A 20,557-nucleotide genomic window follows, 5' to 3' on the forward strand; every position below is an offset into this window, starting at 1 on the left:
GAACGCTAATGTTTAGTTTTCTGCTGCTTCCTCTTTTTCTTGTATATTGGAAGTACCGCTATACATAGAACTATGATCCAATAGAGCCTTTCTCTTTGCCGTATTTCTCTCTACAGCCTGATGAAGTTTATTTATTCGTTCCTGAGTCGTTTGCAAGATGTTGCTTACTACCGTTATTTTTTGCTTAGCGTTTATGAGCTTCTTAACGTAAGAATCGGTCTCGAACGGGCACTGAAGAGCTTCGTTGATTTTCGTCAATACGTCCGTCAATGATTCGATTCGCTGCTTCAATTCTATCTGACATATTCTACAAGAGTAATAAAACAGAAAAGTGATACTTTCGAGTTAAGGAATCCTAAGACGTTCGAGCAACATATAGGTTATAAATATTTTGACTAAAGATTCGAATACCTAGTAGCACGAATTCTTTCGTCCAACTGATCAACGGTTGGCTTCAGTAAACTCATTAAACCTTCCGTCAGAGCATCTCTAGTTGGATTTTCACAAAAATCATCTATTTTATCATCTATAGACGTGTTATCGCTCGCGGTATCTACATCCATAGCGGGAGGCGTTGACTCCTCCGTCGACATGATTTAACCCTGATCCGTCTTCTCAACTGGGAATGTCGGAACAAATTTCCGAATCGGATTAAATTATTCAGCTTTTTCATCAAATCTTACTATTTATAAGATATTTACCATTTCACGTATGTCAAAAGAAGCACGAAATAAATGAACTAGTAGACTTTCCAACCGATAGAAAGTTTTTCTTTCGCCACCTAGCGGGAGATTTGAGAATTTGATTGGGACGCCTAGTAAATATCGTACGCAATGAAATTTTGCGGACTGGGTCACAATTCGTCTTGTGTATGCGCATCAATAAAATCCCGGCTTCGTGATCCAATTGAATCTGTACAGTGCAGTTGTTGCGGTATGGCTGACATGGGCTTAAGTTTAGATGACATAATTAAAAAAACTAAACCTTCAGGCATGAGAAACAGAACAGGGTAACGGATTTTTCGAAGATCGTTTATTAAACTTTCTTTTTCGTACTATTTTAATAATCGGTTTGCCTCTAACCTTAAAGAGATGTACGATATCTTGGAAGAAAAAAAAATTCTTCTGTCTTCCATCAGTATGATATCATTTTTAAATTCTCATTGATTATAAAACGTTTTACGACGTTATACGCATAATCGAAAACTTATACTATTCTGGAAATAAAAAAAGCAATCACTTTTCTAACAACATATGATGTACTTTTTTGAAGATATTTTATGTTCAATTAAATTATTTGAATTTTTATTACAACAAAGTTGCGTCGAACAACATTTGTTTTTATTTATTTAATTTATTACTTACAGGGCCCGTCGTGGCTTCAACAGAGGGTCAAGAGCTAACGGTTCCGTGAGAGGTCGTGGAGCCCATGCGCTTACGGATGCACGTTTCAAGATAATACAAAAAAATCGTGAGAAACTTACCGATGCTAGAGACAAGCTAGCAGAGATCGCTAAACAGAGCGACGCGAGATTGAAATTAGATAAGATACGAGCCTCGCATTTGAAAAGGATAGAAACTCAAGTTCCTGGAATATCGCGGAAAACTGGTAGAAACGGCAGACTTTCCTTGTCGACTAATAAGATTCCACCTATGATGCCGCATGTAATGCCACCGAATAATTATATGCCACCACCATCTAGAACGATAGGTTACAGACCTCCCTCTTTAACGGAATCTCACTATTCTGGCGAGATGCCGATTGATTATAACGACGGTATGAAGTTTTTATAACGTAGTGTATGCTATATATATTTATACGTATGTATATATATGCCTCTGAATTTTGAATCACAAATATGAAACGCTATTCATTTCGCACGCTACTTCTTTATAGATTACGCGGTAGATATCATGCCTTTAAGACGAACCGTCAACAATGATTATGCTCCAACGCCTCCACCACCGCCTCCAGTGTTCAGTATTAAACCTTCGTCTCCATACACATGGATAAAACCAACGGGTAATAACGTGACGAGGATCGTACCGTCTCGTAAATCTGATATTGAGAGAGAAAGAGAAAGAGTGAGAGATTATAAAATTATGACACATCCTTTTATGGTAAGTAAAAAAAGCGAAATATTAAAGAAATCGATTACCGATCGTACGTCATAAATGTTTTAAATCTCTCGAGTATAGCGAAATAATACTCCCTTTATATCATTAGACAAAGACTGTATCTCCACCTTACAAGGAAGACTGGTCCTTTGGTACAAAATCACGGTAATTATTCGAAAACGATCGAAATCATGATTATGAAATCGTTCTTTTTTGTTTCTCTTTTTCTAACACTTTTTTCCCATTTCATCACAGGACTATTTTAGCCGAAGATTCAATCGATTCCAAGTATTACGAACCTAGAAGTCAAAGAGATATAGGAGTAAAATCACGTCTTGATTCAATTCCAAGTAAATCAAGATTGGATCATTTGTCTCGACCAAAAACTAGTTCGAGTTCGTCGAGTCAGTCGACCGGATACAGAATCGTAGTATCCAACTTGCAAGCGAATGTCACTCAAGAGGATATCAAAGAATTGTTCGAGGATGTTGGAGAATTACTTATTTCTAGACTAGTACGTCCAGGAACTGCGGAAGTTATATACAAAACATTAAAGGATGCTACTAAAGCGGTGGAAACTTATCACAATAGACAATTGGACGGCCATCCGATGAAATGTTTACTCGTTAATCCAAGACCAAAAAATAATCCAACTGGTCCGGCCGTCAGATCAATTTCAGAGTAAGTGTACTTGTAGCTCTGCGTATGAAATCTCTCGCGCGCTCGTTAAAAAATAAATGAATAAATAATGAAAATTATCTATCATTTTGCATTTTCTTCCAGTTCAAGAAGAAGCGTTAGTTCGAGTTACGTACAACCAAGTTTAGGAGCCGTTCATCGTGCATTATTCGACGATCCTAATTAAATGTATCGGATTTGTACGTGAGGAATTCATATAAAAATTTTAATTATAATGCAACGGCGATGCATAATATTAGTAAAAAAAAAAAAAGAAAAGAAAAAAGAGAAAAAAAAATAATAAAAGAAAAGAGAAATAAAAAGATGACGCAAGGAAAAAGAACTAACGAGGATAGAAGTTAAAACTACGTGTGTGTTGCCTGAATTTTTTTATGCGTTAAATTAAATCAAAATAAAACTCGATATCGTGAGCAAATTTACTGGAGAAATAAGAATTCCATCGTTTCGTAATTCATTATTCATCAGTTGTAATCTTTCTCACGCGAATCACGGTTTCTTATAAAATAGTATATAAAAAATTAAAATTGGAATTGTGTTTGGTAATCCAAAATCATTATTATGCCCTATTTCGTTGTATGATAAAAAGAAGAAATAAAATAATAAAACGTATGTATGTATGTATGTATAATCTTGTCTTTCTTTCTTTCTTTCTTTTTTTTTTTTTTCCTTTAATTCAAATAAAAAATAACACGACACCACTCTTATCAAATACGTCGTAGAGGTTTTTGTACATAAAATGCAAAGGCGACGAATGTGGGATTGCATCGACAAAGAATTTATTAGATTCTTACAAGACGATGACGACGAAGATGGTTTGTTGATGATGATCTCGTAATATCGTAGACCGTTTATTATTTAAATATAAAAGCTAAACATATCGTACGTACATGCGAGTCCTCTCATGCACGAGAGACTCTCATGGGTAATCTCGCACGTCTAAAAACTCGTCGAAATATTGTAGTACTTTTACGATTACAATTTGATGTAACAAATGGCACGTTAGTCGTTTTAGCACTTCTGCATTTTGAGACGGGGTTAATTCTTGAAATGGAACAGAATTCGAGCGTAAATGTCACTTCTTTCTTTCTTTCTTTTTTTTTTGGTTTTTTTTCTTAAATTTTTTTTTCCCTCCTTCCCTTCTCATCATCTCGCGGCCCGGGCCAATGGAACGTTCATTCGATAAAAATTACTTAAAGTGTGCCGGGATCTCGTAAAATCTCGTAAAAACGAACTTTATGAAAATAGGCGATATAGATACAAAAGATACTTAAAAATTAATACGAACCGCTGTTCTCTCTAATACGACACAGTTATTATTACTTAATCGATCGAAATGTATATATACAAAATGTAGCTATAATTTAAAAGAGTTTTCTTCAATACTGTACCATCACACAAATACGAAATAAGTTAGTTAGTTCTTCCTTTAATACGCTCCTTTATTCTAAACCTAACGAACCTTTGAACATAATCTCACTTGGGTTTTACATAGAAAAAGAAATCTCTTTCTTAAACCGTTTGTTGTTTCGTCTTCTTTTTTCTCTCTTTGTTTTCCCTTTGCGTTTTGGCGAGTTAGAATAATTTAACTTCTATGATGATTCGCTTTGGACTTGTTTGGCATTCTAAGAACCTCGGCATAAGACAATTCGAGACGTTTCAATTTAGCAACTTCCTCGGAGGCTGTGCTAGGTTTATATTCGCTATACTCGAAGGAATGACTATTTTGCTCGGTCGCGTTACGATTTACGAAGGTCTGCGACTTTCTAACCGTGCTCGGCGATTCTCTCGTTTTCGACTGATTATATTGAGAGCCATTGTTCCAAACGTTGCTACCGTCCTGCTGTTCGACCGGGGTCAAAGCTCTGAACCTTCGTCTACCACCGCCGCTGTTGGATTTCGCTTGAACGAAGGTAGGATTCGTAGTTGGCACGATGTTCGGTGTCTTCGGACGTTCGTTGAATGCCAACTTCTTCGCGGCGTTCTTTTTCGCGGACGACCTGTTCTTTTTAACGTGCACGTTTATGGAAACGAAATCGAGCTTGGTCGCCGCCCTATTATTCTCGGTCTTCCCAACGTCCGACTGAGATTTATCGTTAGACTCCTTCTTCGTAGATTCCTTCGACGATACTGGCGTTTGCATCTTATAAGGTGGCTCCGAGACGACCGAGGAAATGACCGACGACATGACGCTCTGATTGTCATCCGTCGTCTCGCTCGGTACGTCGTCTTGCCCGAGATTCCTAATTCCATTATGATTTTCTGAACGACTACTGTCGTTGCCATTGCTAGTAACGTTGCTACTGCTATTCGTTTGATCGTCCAACAAAGGTAACTTTTCACCTTCGTCCTTTGCCTCGGCAGCTCGTTTCAGCACACGAAAGATCTCGCTGAAAATTTGTCTATATTCCGGGGTCTTTCTAAACCTACTCTCGAACGGACTGTTGTCATCGTAAATGCTAAACTTGCAATCCTCGCCATCGGCGATCGAGCAGAGGAACGAACCGGGTCTACCGTCCGTCTGCGTTGCCTTGTTACTCGTTTCGTCCGAGAAACCGGAAGACGATGTTTCCGCCTCGGAAAAGTCTGTCGGTGTTGCGGAAAACGCTTTCTTCCCGATATTGTCTCCTTTACCGCGTCTACCGCCACCGACATTGTTACCGATCATTCCAGACTTTATTCCACCCTCCTGTTGCAATTCGTTCTCCACCGATGGATTCTGGAAACAATTGTACTCCCCTGACATCTCGAGTTCCTCTTGAAGCGACATGCAACCACCGATCGTTGGAATGCTGTTCTTCCTACGAGGTGCCGATAATCTCTGGACTTCCAATAACGCCTGATACTTTTCGACCAATTCTCTGTACGGGTTGCTATTTACCTCGCTCGTCGCCCCTGTCTTGTTGCTGCAAGTTTCCTGCGAAAATAAGTGTTTCGTATGTACGCGTGAAATGATTACAAACAAATTTTTTTCAATAAAAAAAAGAAAGTCGAAAAATGTTGGAAACAATTTCTTTTCTAACAGCTAAAAAAAAAATTATAATAAAAACAATTATTTTCCTCTTGCTAATGCGTACATGTATGTTCTCTTGCATACTTTATCATATTTTAATCCCGAAGGCAACCGATAATATTTTTTCGTGTTATACGAAGTTGATTTATATATATATATATATATTCTTTTTTTTTATTTGCACGTTTTATACGAGTCTTTTTTTCTTCTCGCTCGAAGGAAAAAAAGAAAAAAAAAAAAAGAAAGGAAGAATTATTTTCAACGGATGAACGATTGGAAAGGTCTAGGAAACCGCCAGATTTATAGGATGTTAAAAAAATACAATGGCATCTGTTCCAAAAATATATATTTTATTTAAGATCATATAAATCTGGCACACTTATACATTGTACAAGACATGTTTTTCCTTTTCTTCTCTTTTTTTTTTTTTTCTTTTTTCTTAACACACGAAGTCGACTAGACGTACTACTAAATTATTATTACATTAAAATCATGCTCGAAACGATTACGAACAAAATTATAAAGTACGTGACAAAGCGAAATATGAACAAAAAAGTACTTATTGTATTTAGAATTAACTAAAGCAGCATTCAAAATGTCAATAATTATTTTTCAATTGTGCACGCGCTAATAATTCATTATTATCATTATCCGAAATAGTCAACGCGAAAGATTATATTACAGCTTAATTAATTAAAACTAATTTGTTAATCATTTATAAAATGATGCAGTCTTTTCGTTTTCTTTGGAAATAAGATAGAAAATTATGTCAAAGTAATAAAAAAAAAAAAATAAAAAAAAAAGAATAAAAAACAAGATGACTGATTTAACCTACCTATCTAGAACTTCGTAAAAAACTATTTATTACTTATTTACATAACAAATTTTATCTTTCACTCGATATTTTTTCCTCTATGTCGTATTTCAATGCAACGAAAGCTAGTCTAAAAATGAAAAAGAAATATATATATATATATATATATATATATATATATTAATTAAATTCGTAACTATGCTTCCGGTGCTGACTTAAAACGCAAGTCCTTAATTATAATTCGTCAGCCTATTTAATCCCTAGCTTTGATATATCGTTTACTCGTTTACGTGTGTCAAAATATAATCCTAAATAGATTTTTAATTACATCTCCATTTGGAAATGTAATTACGAGATAACAGTAGCGTTTAAATTCTATCAAAGAGAAAGAAAAATAAAAGGAAGAAGAAGAAACGCTTTAGTCAAGATCAACTAAAATTTGTACCATCGAAAGCTAAAAACGAAGAGTGAACGGAACAAGAGATCTTTCCTCGTAATTTCAACGTAATCTCATTATTTATGTCATGTTTAATACATATATATAATATATAATTTTATATAGAATTTGTACGTATTAGTAAGAATATTATATATACAATATTAAAATATATTGGTATATATAATATTATTGAATTTTATAATATATACATTCTATAATATTATATATTATATATTTAATTATGCTTTCTTCCATATTAATTTAAACACGAAAGAAGGCAAAAGAAAATCCATAGAAAATTAAATCTTTTTCAATGATCTAATCGCACGATTATGTAGATACGATGATGACAAAAATACAAAATTAAAAAAGAAAACAAGAAAGAAATAATGTTTCTAAGCAGAAAACGCAGGCATGCTACTACATTTGCAACCAATATAAAAAGCGCGAAAATGTTTTGATGTAACGCCGTAAAACGTAACAATTAGATTGAACGTTTTAAAGCTTCCTCTCTATCAATGATTTATAAAGAATGAATAATTATACTTTGCGCGTGTATTTGTGTGTGTGTGAAAATCGAGTTAAATGGATACGATAAGCAAAAAAATAATACGACTTCCTATGGATTATTTCATTGTTGTTTTTCTTTTTTGTGTCTAATTTTTTTCTTTTCAAGAAATTAACGAGAAATTACGAAAAAATAACGAAGAAAATAAACTATATACCCCGATTTTCTATATATCGTTATATCTTAAATAATTAAAGCGACCAGATGTGCCGGATTTGAGTTGCTTTACCTTTAAAGTTAAAAACTGTCCTGGAAATTGATGCGATTACATATAGTTCTTTTTTAAATTGATATACATAATCAATTTTTTTTTTTTTACTGAGATTGAAACTGTTATTTTATAATTAAAATGTCTTCTTATGAAAATAACTGTAATATTTATGCAGTATTCGAAAAACGTATGAAAAACATTTTGAAACGAACTAAAAAAATGATATCCTCGATATATCGAGCGATGATATCCGCGAATATGTCGAGCAATGTTCCCTCTTTATTTTTATTTGCACGTGTCATTAATTTCAATTGCAATTAATACATCTGGTCACTTTATACCAAACAATCATTATCAATCGATTTGGATAATAATGATAATAAAAAAAAAAAAGAAAAAGCAAACGAACCAACAAACAAAAATTGAAATAAAATTTGAAATAAAAAATCTAGAAAAACTACTGTTTCCTTTGTTTAATTTGATATTCCCCGAAATGTGTTGAAAACTATGCCCCTAAATAATTTTTCTCCGAATATATAACGGTAATAATTTTCTTAATATAAACAATGGTATCCGAAATGGTTTCAGTAGCAACGGTATGACGCATTCGTCTTTGATGTAAGTTATCGTGTCGTAAACGATATGCATCAGTGACGGTGCGTTCCATATATAAGTGAAAATCCTCCACAACAGGCAAACAAATTCTTTACGTTCTTTTTTCGCGCCGCTTTTCGTTAACTTTGTTGGGATCGATTCCTAAAGCAAATAAAAGTGAATATTACTTAATTTAAGCATAGAATACGAGCATGAAAAGAGAGAGAGAGAGGGGAGAGAGAGAGAGAGAAAGAGAGAGATGCATCTAAAAAAAATAAAATACATAATAGATATGTATATATATTTTGTCCGGCTGAGATCGATTGACCTTCTCCAATCGCTTATACAACGATAACGCACGACGATTTCGTGATCAAGTCGATCGTTGTGAAAAAAAAAAAAAAAGAAAAAGAAATAGAACGAAACGAGTTAGAAATTGCAATTAACACAGGCGTGTTACTATCCGTCAAACGTAACGATCGAGATTATTGTAATAATAATCTTCCCGAGGAATAAGGAAGTGAAGGCATGTATTCATAAAATGAAAATGAGTATAAAAAAAGAAACGTATACGTATAGGAGATAAAAAAATATTCGCTTCGATATTTCGCGTACTAAAGAATTCTTCTTGCTCTACGCGGAACGTTTAAAATGCAATTTCTATGTTTCAATGGATGAAGGTAACGTAACGATAAAAAAAAAAGCGAGTATGAGCGTATACCGAGCATCGTCCTAAACTTCGAATTAATGAAACAAATACATTCATGCTTACACGGAGCGAAAACGAATGTGACTTGCAAATACTAAAGGAAATCTAACGTTTACCTGTACAACTGGCTCAGGATCAATTTGTTCGTTAATGAGCGAACCTGCTATACTAATGTCATCGTATTCCTCTCCGTCCAGAACGGATAATTCATCATGATTTCTGGTGTCCATTCCACGAAGACAACGTCCGCATAATTGGCCCCGTCTGAAAATCGATTCGATGTATCAACCCATTTAATAGGTTAAAATGAATAAAAATTCGTATCAATGAAAAGAATGTCCAATCGCGTAGGTAACTTTAAAGACGAGAGAACGCACCTAACTTCCTCGAGGGTATTTATTTCATCTTGCAAATTCTTCACGTCCTGTGCTTTGCTACGCCAAAAAGTCAATTGTTCTTCCAAAGTACTGTTTTCTTGTAACAATGTTGTCAATTGTTGACCAAGCTCAGCAACTTTTTTTTGCTCTCTAGCTCTTTGACTACGAGCCTCTTGTAATTGAATCAATAGATCCGTCAGTTCTTCTTCGCTCGAGGCTGACGTTACAATTTGTTGTAAGTTAGAATCGTTACCGGTTTCTTGAAAAACGCTCGGTGAACTCGGGGCAGCGCTCTGTCAAAATATTACAGTTCCGTACGTTATGCAAACGTGTGACGAAATTTGTAAGTATCGCATAATAATCAATTCGAAAGAATTTCTTCGTTAAAACGAATTTATACCTGTCGTATGCTGCCACCAGGCGTTACCGCTGCCTTCCAAGAAACCGATTGCACTTGAACGACGGTAGGATTTTGATTCGCTGTTTGCTGACGAAGCAATACTTCTCTCTGTGATGTAAGATCGTCGATTTTCTTCTGCATCTCCTCGCATCGTGTCTCGAGATTTTCGATGGTCAAGCATTGGCTAGAAAACAAATGCGATTCAAAACTTATTCGTTATTATCGTTAATATTATTATAAAAGTATCGAGCATAGTTTTCTAATCGCTACATTTACTATACGCATAAGTAAAACGAAGCGTCGTTGTCGTAAAAGTTTTTAAGACGAAACGTGATAATGTGTGACGACGTGAGGCGCACAATGGAGAACACGTAAACATAAACGTACTTTTTTATCAGCTTTTTATCGCCAGTATTCTCGACGACCAGACGATGATTGGCACGCTCCAAATCTTGTATACTGACTTCTAATTGTTCGTAAATCTTAAGACGCGAATCATTGACTTCCCTCAATGCGGCAGTTTGCTTCTTCATATACTGTACAATGATTAATTACGCAATAATTAATTCGATCATACGTCTATGCATCATATACGTAAAAAAGGAATAAGCGAAGAAAGAAGAAAGATCTTCGAGGAAACTCACTTCTATCTCTTGCGCTTGTTCTTCGATCGTGGACTGATGAATTTTGATTATATTCTCGAGTTCCTTATTCCGTTCCAACAGAGTCTTGCCGAGTTCCGCTGCTAACTGAAGATCTGAAAAAAAGAATAAGTATACGGGTAAACGTGTGTACTTTGGTCTTCGTTTATAGTAGATCAACAAGCGTACGAACGCGCTATTATTTTATTCCTTTTTACATCGTTATAGACATCCTGTTTTGTTTGCGAATATTATAATAATTAATACACTGATAACATACGAAGCGCGCTTGGGAAAAGATGCATTCGAAAGAGAAAAAAAGAAAGAAAAAAAAAAGAGAAAGATAGAAAGAAGAAAGGAAGAAAGAGAAACAATGACCTTGCGAGGGAAACGGAAATGTATGTACATACATAAAACAAAGTCTCAAACGTTTGAACTCTTAAGTCCAAAGATTTTTTCTTTCCTCGTAAAACGAAACGATCCTCTATCGAAGCAACTCCGTGTATATATTTTTACCAAGAAGAGAACGGAGATCGGAAATCGTTGGAAATGTTTTTAACGATCGTAAGATTAATTTCGTGTTATAAATATACGAGCGTTATCGAGATCGATTTGCTATTTACTGGGACCCAAAGATCGACGATATACCTACGTATCTCTTACCGATGCATATTTATCAAAACGATAGCAAAAAGATTGGAAAACAAAAGAAAAAGAAAAAGCGATACTATGCGAAAGCAAAGTTTCAAGAGAAGAAAAGAAAAAGATAAAGAAACGCTTGTTTCTCTCGTCCAAGAATTTCGTAATCTCCGTTTGACTAAACGAAGCCCTTTCTCGTCTGCACGAGCATTGACATCGTTCCCTCGTTAACAGGCTCACAGGGTTTTCTCTCTCTCTCTCTCTCTCTCTCTCGAACGTAAGCATCGCGAAGAGACGAGACACCAAAGAGGAAAAAAAGAGAACGAGACCATAAGCTTTCGTCGAAATATTTCATCTTCTTCCTCTCCCTCTCCCTCTCTCTCTCTAAAAAATTTCCTTATTTTATTCGCTAACGATTCGCTTGGAACATTCGATCTTTGTATGTATACCTTCCGGCCCTTGAAGACACGCCAGTTCGATGGAATAATCCCAACAATCCAAAGAATTCATTTGCGTTTGGGGATCCCAAACAACGTCCACACTGGGTCCGCTCATGTTAACGCTCGACTTTTATTTTTCTCACTCTTTCTCCTTTTTATCCAATAACAAGAACAAGATAGAAAGAGATAATAGTATCGATCAAGAAAGAGTCCGAATTTCAGTCGCACAATTTTATCACGAAGAAACACAGATTGATTACGAGCGATTTGATTCGATTAAGGTCGCCGTACGATATAAACTTTCATACTTTTCGTGTTGTTAGGGGGAGGTAGGGAGGGAGAGAGGGAGGAGGGCGGTGACGAAGAAAAACACCAAGAGAAGGGGGAGAAAACAAGAAGGAACAATCGCCGAAAATAAATAAATGAATAAATAAATACAAAATATGGATTTAAAGGAGAACTCGTAAGCGTGAGCGCGCGCGCGCGCGCCTCTTATTTCAGGTTATCGACCAGCACAGCAGCGCACGACCGGTTCCAACGAAGGCAGCCGCTCTTCTGTGAATCGCCAGGTAAGAGAGTATCTTGTACGACTGAAACGTTCCGTTCACGCACCTCCAACCTCTTCTCCAACCTTCGCCTCCCCCGAACCCCTCTCTCTTAACTCGCTACTCCTTCCTTCTTCCCTTTCTCCCTCTTTCCAGCGTTTCTTCTTCTTCTTCTTCTTCTCCTACTTGAGTCTTTCCCTTTTCCTCGTGTCCACGATGCACCACCTTTCTCCTCTTCGTCCCTTCCTTTTCCTTCCCTTCCCTCCCCTCCCCCGCCCGAATACTCTGCCACTCTCGCTTCGCTACAACTTTTCTTTCTCTCTTTCTCTTTTCTTCTTCTTCTTCTTCTTCTTCTTCTTTTTGTTCATCATCGTCGTCATCGTCATCGTCATCGGAACTACGTTCGTGAATTGTTTCAGTATTATTTTATAGGAAAGAATTCTCTTTTATCTTCACCGTATCGAGTTTCTGGGAGTGTCTGGATCGGACGTAAAAATATTTTTAATGTCATTGCTTTTGTAATCATAGCCCTGTTATGGGGTGAAATTTTACTCTATATACGAATGTTCTTTGGAAATTGTAACGATCAGTTGCTATCACGTCGATCATAATACTCATGGGAGATAGTAGTTTTGTTTTTCTTCTTTGTTATTGGACTCTCTCATCCTTCCAAAGTTCTTCCCTTAATCCCGTAATTTTGTGTGCGCGAGCTAGGAGATAGGTTTCTTTCGGAATCGTCAATGCCATCGTTATCTAATCTTAGCTATTTATCGCGAACGAACTTTTACCCCGGGTATTACGTACTTTCGTTGTAAAAATTTTAACGGCCGATTGGAAAAAAACCAATCTTATGGGATATTTATTTAGATCTATGGGTAATGACGATACTTAATATTAGGCATATACTTATTTTTTCCTTTTGAAGATATAATCGACCGTCGCGTTAAACGATCGAAAAAGGATTTAGAGATCTTAATGATTGGAACGGTATAGCTATCTATGCCTACCTTTCATAGTTGAAACGATAAACGTATGAAAATAATATCTTATTGTTAAAAGGAAGAGATGTCTGCCCGCGTCGTTTAATTAATTGGAAGCAACACGCGAATCGCCGAAACAATTAACGTCCGCTCGAAGTGCACGGGTGGCGCGGCATAGAGCGGCGGCAAGTCAAAACAATGTGTCTTTTTAGCCACGATCGTGGTCTTCCGCTTTTACTTTCCATTCCTGCTTCCCTTTTACCCGCTATATCCTATTTTTCGACTTTCTCTTCGATTCGATCTCAAACCTCAAAGTACCTTTTTAAATCGCACCTATGGAAAGAGAGAACCTGCTATCGTGAGAATTACCTTTTTCACCTTTGAAGATACTCTCGATTTATCTTACATCGATCAGAACGATCGACTTTATTTTTTCTGTATCTCGAAAATTACCATACGCCGTAAATAAAAGACAATATCGTAATCCGAAAGACGCGTCAAGATTTAATTCGACCTTACGACGATCAATCGATCAATCGATCAAACGATAACGCTATAGTCGTAACAAATTAATGATTATACGAGTGGGTAATACTTCGATCTCACGAAAGTATTCACGAACGAAAGGTATCGCGACTCGCGCGAGTAAACGTACAAATATACGAATAAGGTGTTGAGTACAAAGAAACGTTAATTACCGTACGCTTACTCCCATTGAAACAACCCGTAAAGATATGAATCAAAGTTCGAGAGAGTCATTTCGGTTAATGAAGTCTCCGAGAAATGTAATAATAACAGTAACGATAACAATAACAATAACGACAACGGTAGGTGGCAAAGGTGCATCTTTCGTGCATCGTCGTACGGAACGTGACCCCCGCGCTCCCACTCTTCCTTCCTTCCTCCCCCTCTGCCCTCCTCCTATTTGATCCCTTCTCTCGTCGATTCGTACGTCGTCCTTATTTTATGCAACTGTGTTGTAACGACGCGATTGTTGTTCGAAGCACTCTCAACGAACTCGCCAATTTATGTTAGGTTCTCGGTAAATAGATAGTACCTCCTCTATTCGCGTTTAATCTTCTCAACACGCGACTGAGAAATTTCACCGTGATAAACTCGATCCCTCCGAGTTCTTCGGAATCATCTTCTTTTTTTATATAAAGGATCGAGAATATATATCTTCCAGATCTTCCTAGATCAAGTCGCATCTGTTACGATCTATAATGTAGATACATTCTAACCGGTGCATGGCTTCTTGCTTTTTTTTAGATTTGTCTCGGCAAAAGTTCTGTTTGTTTTATTTTGAAAACAAAAAAAAAATAGATACGCGTGTACAGATAACTGTGACACACACACACACACACATTCTACAAATTACATATTACATATTACGATTCGATTTGAACTTACACAAGATAAAAATAGTTTCGAGTAAACTCCGTTCGTGTCATTCTAAAACGGATGTAATCTTACATAAGCGTTAAGCACGCAAATCTTCGAATCTTCTTTCGTTTTCTTCTTTTTTTCTTTTTTGCCACGAAAGTAACAAGTTTCGATAAAATCCAGGGAAGAAAAAGATAAAAAGATAAATCGAAGTGTTTGCCGTTTTTAAGCACGAAATAATCGAGTTATCGAAGGAGATATTCAAATATATATACACTTATATGCTTACATTATCAACATCATTAATAACAGGTTTATCTCGAACTCATTGGAGCACGAAATCAGTATGATTTAAGGCGGACTTGTGTTAGTTTATCAACTCACCATAAACCTATGCACGTTCACCAATTTGTTTCTCTCTATCTCTATCTCTATCTATCTATCCATCTATCCATCTATCCATCTATCTATCTATATGTATTTTTCTTTTTTTTCTTTCTACTCCTTCGAGATATATACGTGTTAAAGCTAAAGGTTTTGTTATGGAAATAATGGACGAATTTAGAACGGGCAGGATTAGTTCCTGGTCCGGTTCTTTTCTCCGAGTTGTTTCACACCGCAAGACTTGCACTCCTCGTGCACCTGAAAGGTCAACTCGGATACACATTCACCTGTTCACCATTGAATCCACATCCCAACACAATGCCCCTTTCTTTTTATTACGATCGATAAAGATTAATAACGTTTCGAGAGTATCCACTTGCATTCTCGAGAGAAAGTAACACCGTGAGAGATTCGATTCTTCTATTCAAACAGATTGAGCAGAGGTCGAAAGAGGTTATTCAAAATGAAAGATTGTAGTTCGATTACTTCTCGTTAAAATTATGTCTTATTCTGCCTGAATCAAGAAAGAAAATAGAAAGAAAGAAAAAATCATTGTCTTTCGATCGATGGATCATCCTGAGCAATACATCGAAAAGGGATTATTAAAATCGAAAGATGGAAATCGATTACTTCTCATTAAAATTCTGTCTGCATAGAGAGAAAAAAAAACCGATCATTAAGCTTCGATCCATTGGATCGTTATAAACGATGCGTCGAACGGGGTCAGAAAAGGTTATTAAAAGTGAAAGATCGAAGTCGATTACTCCTCATTGAAATTGTGTCGATTAATCCTCGTTAAAATTGTGTCTTCTTCTCTAAGAAAAAAGAAAAGAAAATCATTGTTCTTCGATCGATGGATTATCACGAACGCGCTAAGGCATCGAGAGAGCCAGAGAGAGATTGAAAGACAGAAGTCAATTACTCCTCGTTAAAATTACGTCTTCTTCTGTCTGAATCAAGAATAGTAATAATGATAAAAAAAAAAAAAAAAGAAAAGAGAGAGAAAAAATCATTGTCCTTCGATTCATAGATCATTATAAACGAAGTCTCTCTCTTTTAGTACAATATCTCACACATGTTAATCTCCGAGGAGGAGCATGCGATGAAAACGTATGGAAGGACGTTCTCGGGGTTGTAATTACACCTTTGTATCTTTCCGAAGAAGGCGAAGAGGAGGAGGCGATGGTGGTGGCGGCGATGGTGGTGATGGAGGAGGAGGAGGAGGAGATAGAGAAGAAGACGAGTCCTTCTACGAGTCGTTCCTCCATTGTGCTGAATAACTGCACCGTGAAAATAACGCGGGATAGAAACGAAGTTAAGTGGACGTTTCAAAGGAATTGCGTCTCTATCAAAACCGTCCATCCTTCTTTTCGTCTATACTTTACCATTTAAGTTCATTATTTATCCTTCACGCGTATCTTGAGTCAAATAACATTGCGTGCAAGTCTTTCTCCACGTCTAGTTTGTCAAGTATTTGAAATCGAATTTAAAATTCTATGGATATTATAGTGTTCCTTTTTTTTTGTTTTGTTTTTTTAGAAAATTGAGAATTAATTTTTTCTCGAGCGAAAGAAAATAACAAACACTGCGATTATGTAGGAGAAGGAAGAAAAAACTCAAAGTATAATTATTTGCAATCGTTAGAAAATGTACTCTTCAAAGAGCGATGAAATCCGACTAAAAAGAATAATTGACCGTTCGCGGAATCGATTTTCAAGAACTAAGTTTCTTTCGATAGATCGAGAGATAACTCACGATTGAATTCCAGTTGGAAAGACACGCGAAGTCTCGTCTTTAACTTCCTCAAAGAAATTCCTTCTCCTACGCGCTACCGATCGAGGATCGCTCATTCGTTAAATCGATCACGAAGAGTCTCGATTTCGAGGAATCTCGATCCCCGTTCGACCGAGGGAAACGAAAGACTGAATACAAATGAATTTAGTTCGATACTTATAATATATATGTATCTATATATCCGAGATGTCTTGACATTATGTAAAAATAAAATAACTTGGCTAATCTTAAGAGTTGAGAGAACGATAAAGGACAAGAGCTTTGACTATTAAAACTCAAACTATCAGATGATAAATAAAAAAAAAAAAATAATATAAGCGCATTTTGAATCTATTCTAGCATTCCATCGAGAATAAGAATTAAGGCGATAAAAAATAATCCGTTGTCGACAATTCGTTCAACGAACTCGACTAACTCGAGAAAAAATAAAACTCGTGACGAACGAGTGACAAATAGATTGGAGAGAAAGCTAAAGAGGATGAAAAGGAACATTTATGAGAAAGAAAAATCGTTGGCAGCTGTACTTTTCAAGGTTCTTAGGTGGACATGCTAAGTCTATTTCCAGATTTAATTCTTAGTCGGTTCAGTTATGGATGGTCTAGTACCTAGGAGAACAACCGAGAAAAATATTTCGTCGTCGAGGATGCATATCGACGAGGTTTAGCCGTGGGTAACGACCGCTATCGGTAATATAATAATATGCCAGAGCCATTCGGATCCTCCCAGAAGGCATCCAGCCTTGTTTTTCCCAGCTGATTCGCAGATGTTAGACAATGACAACACAGGTAAGTAAGAGGAAGAACGGAGAATGCGCGGACAGTTATCTACCGTTATTTATGACTTTATTGCCATAATCTTCGTTGTCCTATCTTTCGAAGGAAAATCTAAAGATATTCGCAATACAATTACTACATATGCAATACAATACGATATCAATTATGGGAATCGATATTGTTGAACATCCAACTCGGTATTGGTATTATCTAAATCGAGTATTATCTAGAGAAATTTTATTCGTTATCAAGATCACTCGAAATCCTACTCAAGGTATCGATGATCGAAATTAAAAGAAAAATTTTTATATAACTCGCGATCCGTTCGTAATAAATTACATAAGAATCGCATGAGAAAAGGTTTTGTTACTCAATCCTAACGGAATTCTAACAGTTTTCAATAGATCATACTCATCCTCGATTCGCTTTTATGTTTCGTATTAACAGTCAAATAACGGCTGACGACGAGGATAACCGATCGAAGAGATGAATGTCTTGAAAGATGAAAATTACGGGACATTTACCAAAGTTATTCATAAATCATTAGCGAATGCGATTACGGTTCTAAATATTTCTAATTTCTACGAATATTGGTGAACTGTCCAATGGAGTTGAGAGAGAGAGAGAGAGAGAGAGAGATCTATTACGATCCACTCGCGATAAATATGCAAGGTAAGCCGAATAATTTAGCGACGAAAAAAGTTATTTGTAATAAAAATTCTATTATTAAAAAAAAAAAAAATCCACTCGTAAGAGAAGGTTTTGTTAATCCTAACGGAACCCTAATAATAGTTTTCAATCGATCACGCACATCCTCAATTCGTTTTAACGTTTCGTATTAATAATGAAATAACGGGCGACGACGAGGTACGATTAATCGAAGAGATATATGTCTCGAAAGATAAAGATTATGGGACGTTTATCGCAAAGGCGATATTAGAACGTGACGACGAGGCTGGCCTCGAAAGTTGTAGAAGAGAAACGTCGACCCCTTCGGGCCATTGTTTCTATCCTTCTCGTACCTCTCGAACGCGATCTCGTTTTATCACGTATAGCACCGACTAGCGCACTGACTCGCGAATCCACTAATTACAGGACAAAAACCATACATATGAGTACGATGATAATAGACATTTATATGACACGCTTTGACCGGACAAATGTCAAGAGAATCGTGACTATGCTGACCTCGAAACACCGGGATGACGAGAAAGAAAGAGAGAGAGACCTAGTTCCAGATCGGTAAGAATAAAACGATCAAATCGATAGTGTCGTATCGATTCGATCGCGCGAAATCGATTGATGCGTATAGATATTTTTCTTTTGCTCCTTTCACTCGACATTTATGTTACTTGTATAGTCGTATCTATAAAAAAAAAAAAAAAGAAAAAAAAGACTCGTGACACCCTATAAATAGACTAGACCTTTAATCATTTTTTTAAATCATTCCTTTAATAATTGAAAACATTCGGACGACTCAAAATTTTTTTTTTGCGGTTACGTATATTTCTTTCTCGTGGAGAGGTATATGCACGGTCCTATATTATAGAGAAAAGATGAAAATAAATATGCGAACAACATCTAATGACGTTCTAAACGCGTTTGAACGAAGAAATCTCTAAGGGAGCGATCGAGGCGTATCGCACCGCTACCTACACTCGAGTACTTACTCGCATGACTCACTACTCTTGTTTAGAAGTCAAAGGGAGTAAAGCGCCGTACTCGTTTCCGTCACACTGATTTATTACGTCATATACGGTACGTGCTATTTGATATAAAAGTATTTCGAAATCTGTCGAGAGAAATACTCCCACTCAAAGTCCCAGTGATATAAATCCAAAGATCTTTGTATCTGAACGGAGCGTAGGATCGTTCGGAGATTAGAAAAAGTTTATGAAATTTCACGAGAACTAAACGATTAATTGACGTTTTATTCGTAAAGTCAAAATATAGATAATTCTTAGGTGTAATAATATTTTAACGATAATACCTAAACGCTTGCAACGATGAACTAACGTCGCAAAAAAAAAGAAAGAAAGAAAAAGAAAAAAACAATTCGCGAATGCGAAGAAAGAAATAAAGAAATACATCGGTACGGACCACCAGATATTGTTCAAACAAAGAGACGCGGAAGGGAATCAAATAAAAGTCCGTTCGAGCGATCAACGTGAACAACGATAATAATAATAATAATATGTACTTATGTATAATGGTAATGGTCTTATGGGGCTGCCGAGTTAAGCTTGAACCTGACCACGTTGATCGACTTCCGAGACCAAGCGGTGTAATTCCTAAGCAAGAAACGGAAGTTACGAGAGAAGTTGGAGAGCTCTCGTTCGCCATCGTCATCTCGCTACTACGGTACCTACTAGCGAAGGAAACTCTATCGGCGAGAGTTTATCCGCCGCTTGGTTTTTAACCACAACACTTTCGAGCCCTCTCCTCCCTCGATCCTCCCTCGCTACTTAGATTTCAACTTGGAGGAATCGACCACGAATGGTCTAGCTTAACGATAAGTAAGATCGACGACGTTCGTTAGCAAGTAAGTAACCAATGACTTAACTAAACGAGACTATTTTGAGACCTTTCGTTGAGAAAATTATATGCCTAGCCACGTAGATATCCAATAGCTACGACTCATCGATCTTTACGAGATTGACCCAACTCGAGTATATCGATTAATTTTAATTGGCGGCGATACATCGATCGTTTTTCATATGCACCATCCAGTAATTTAATATTCTACCGTGTTATACTGTACAAAATATATTATATTACTAATCCACGCTACTAGCCTAGAATACTATCTAATACTATATTTTATTATATTTATATATATAAACCTATCGTGACATATACCCGTATATAATAATATCTATTAAAAATATAATTTACGTAGGTCAATTTCTTGTTATTCCTGGCTTTATTAAACTAACGATGAGACAACGCGTAAAACAAGAAGATGTTTCCTTTTTTTTCTAATTACTTTGACACGAGAGTAACGCATATTTTAGAATAATCACAAAAGAAGCATGAATTT

The 20,557-nt window shown here is 36.3% G+C and overlaps 3 protein-coding genes across 7 annotated transcripts in view; 1 reads left to right on the forward strand and 2 right to left on the reverse strand.

Annotated features, from left to right (window-relative positions):
- Positions 1–12: 12 nt before the first annotated feature.
- On the reverse strand, positions 13–768 carry LOC127069524 (SNAPIN protein homolog). 2 transcript variants are annotated; one of them, XM_051006632.1, is made up of 3 exons: positions 702–768; positions 412–619; positions 13–307 (listed from the first exon to the last, which is right to left on the reverse strand). In XM_051006632.1, exons 2-3 carry the CDS (start codon positions 591–593, stop codon positions 13–15), a joined length of 477 nt encoding a protein of 158 aa, XP_050862589.1. In that variant the 5' UTR covers positions 594–619; positions 702–768. The 2 variants fall into 2 exon arrangements, with proteins under 2 accessions (XP_050862589.1, XP_050862588.1); XM_051006631.1 differs by having other exon boundaries at positions 412–736.
- A 117-nt stretch (positions 769–885) lies between these two features.
- LOC127069521 (uncharacterized) lies at positions 886–3,444 on the forward strand. The gene is made up of 6 exons (XM_051006628.1): positions 886–1,009; positions 1,367–1,776; positions 1,897–2,120; positions 2,227–2,282; positions 2,373–2,798; positions 2,901–3,444. The coding sequence occupies exons 1-6, from the start codon at positions 936–938 to the stop codon at positions 2,980–2,982; spliced, it is 1,272 nt and encodes a 423-aa protein (XP_050862585.1). The 5' UTR covers positions 886–935; the 3' UTR covers positions 2,983–3,444.
- A 124-nt stretch (positions 3,445–3,568) lies between these two features.
- The window catches only part of LOC127069520 (uncharacterized), a 45,028-nt gene continuing 28,039 nt past the window's right edge, over positions 3,569–20,557 (reverse strand). For 3 of the 4 annotated variants that reach the window (XM_051006626.1, XM_051006624.1, XM_051006625.1), the window contains 6 exons: positions 10,583–10,695; positions 10,326–10,474; positions 9,939–10,122; positions 9,539–9,831; positions 9,278–9,425; positions 3,569–5,730 (listed from right to left, as the gene is read on the reverse strand). In XM_051006626.1, coding sequence (XP_050862583.1) covers positions 4,399–5,730; positions 9,278–9,425; positions 9,539–9,831; positions 9,939–10,122; positions 10,326–10,474; positions 10,583–10,695 — 2,219 coding nt within the window. In that variant the 3' untranslated portion in view covers positions 3,569–4,398. Of the gene's footprint in view, positions 5,731–9,277; positions 9,426–9,538; positions 9,832–9,938; positions 10,123–10,325; positions 10,475–10,582; positions 10,696–11,667; positions 12,380–20,557 lie in introns of those variants that run through there. The other variant, XM_051006623.1, reaches the window with a different exon arrangement.

The sequence above is a fragment of the Vespula vulgaris genome, chromosome 15 (assembly GCF_905475345.1).
Source record: "Vespula vulgaris chromosome 15, iyVesVulg1.1, whole genome shotgun sequence".
NCBI classification, from domain to species: Eukaryota; Metazoa; Arthropoda; class Insecta; order Hymenoptera; family Vespidae; genus Vespula; species Vespula vulgaris.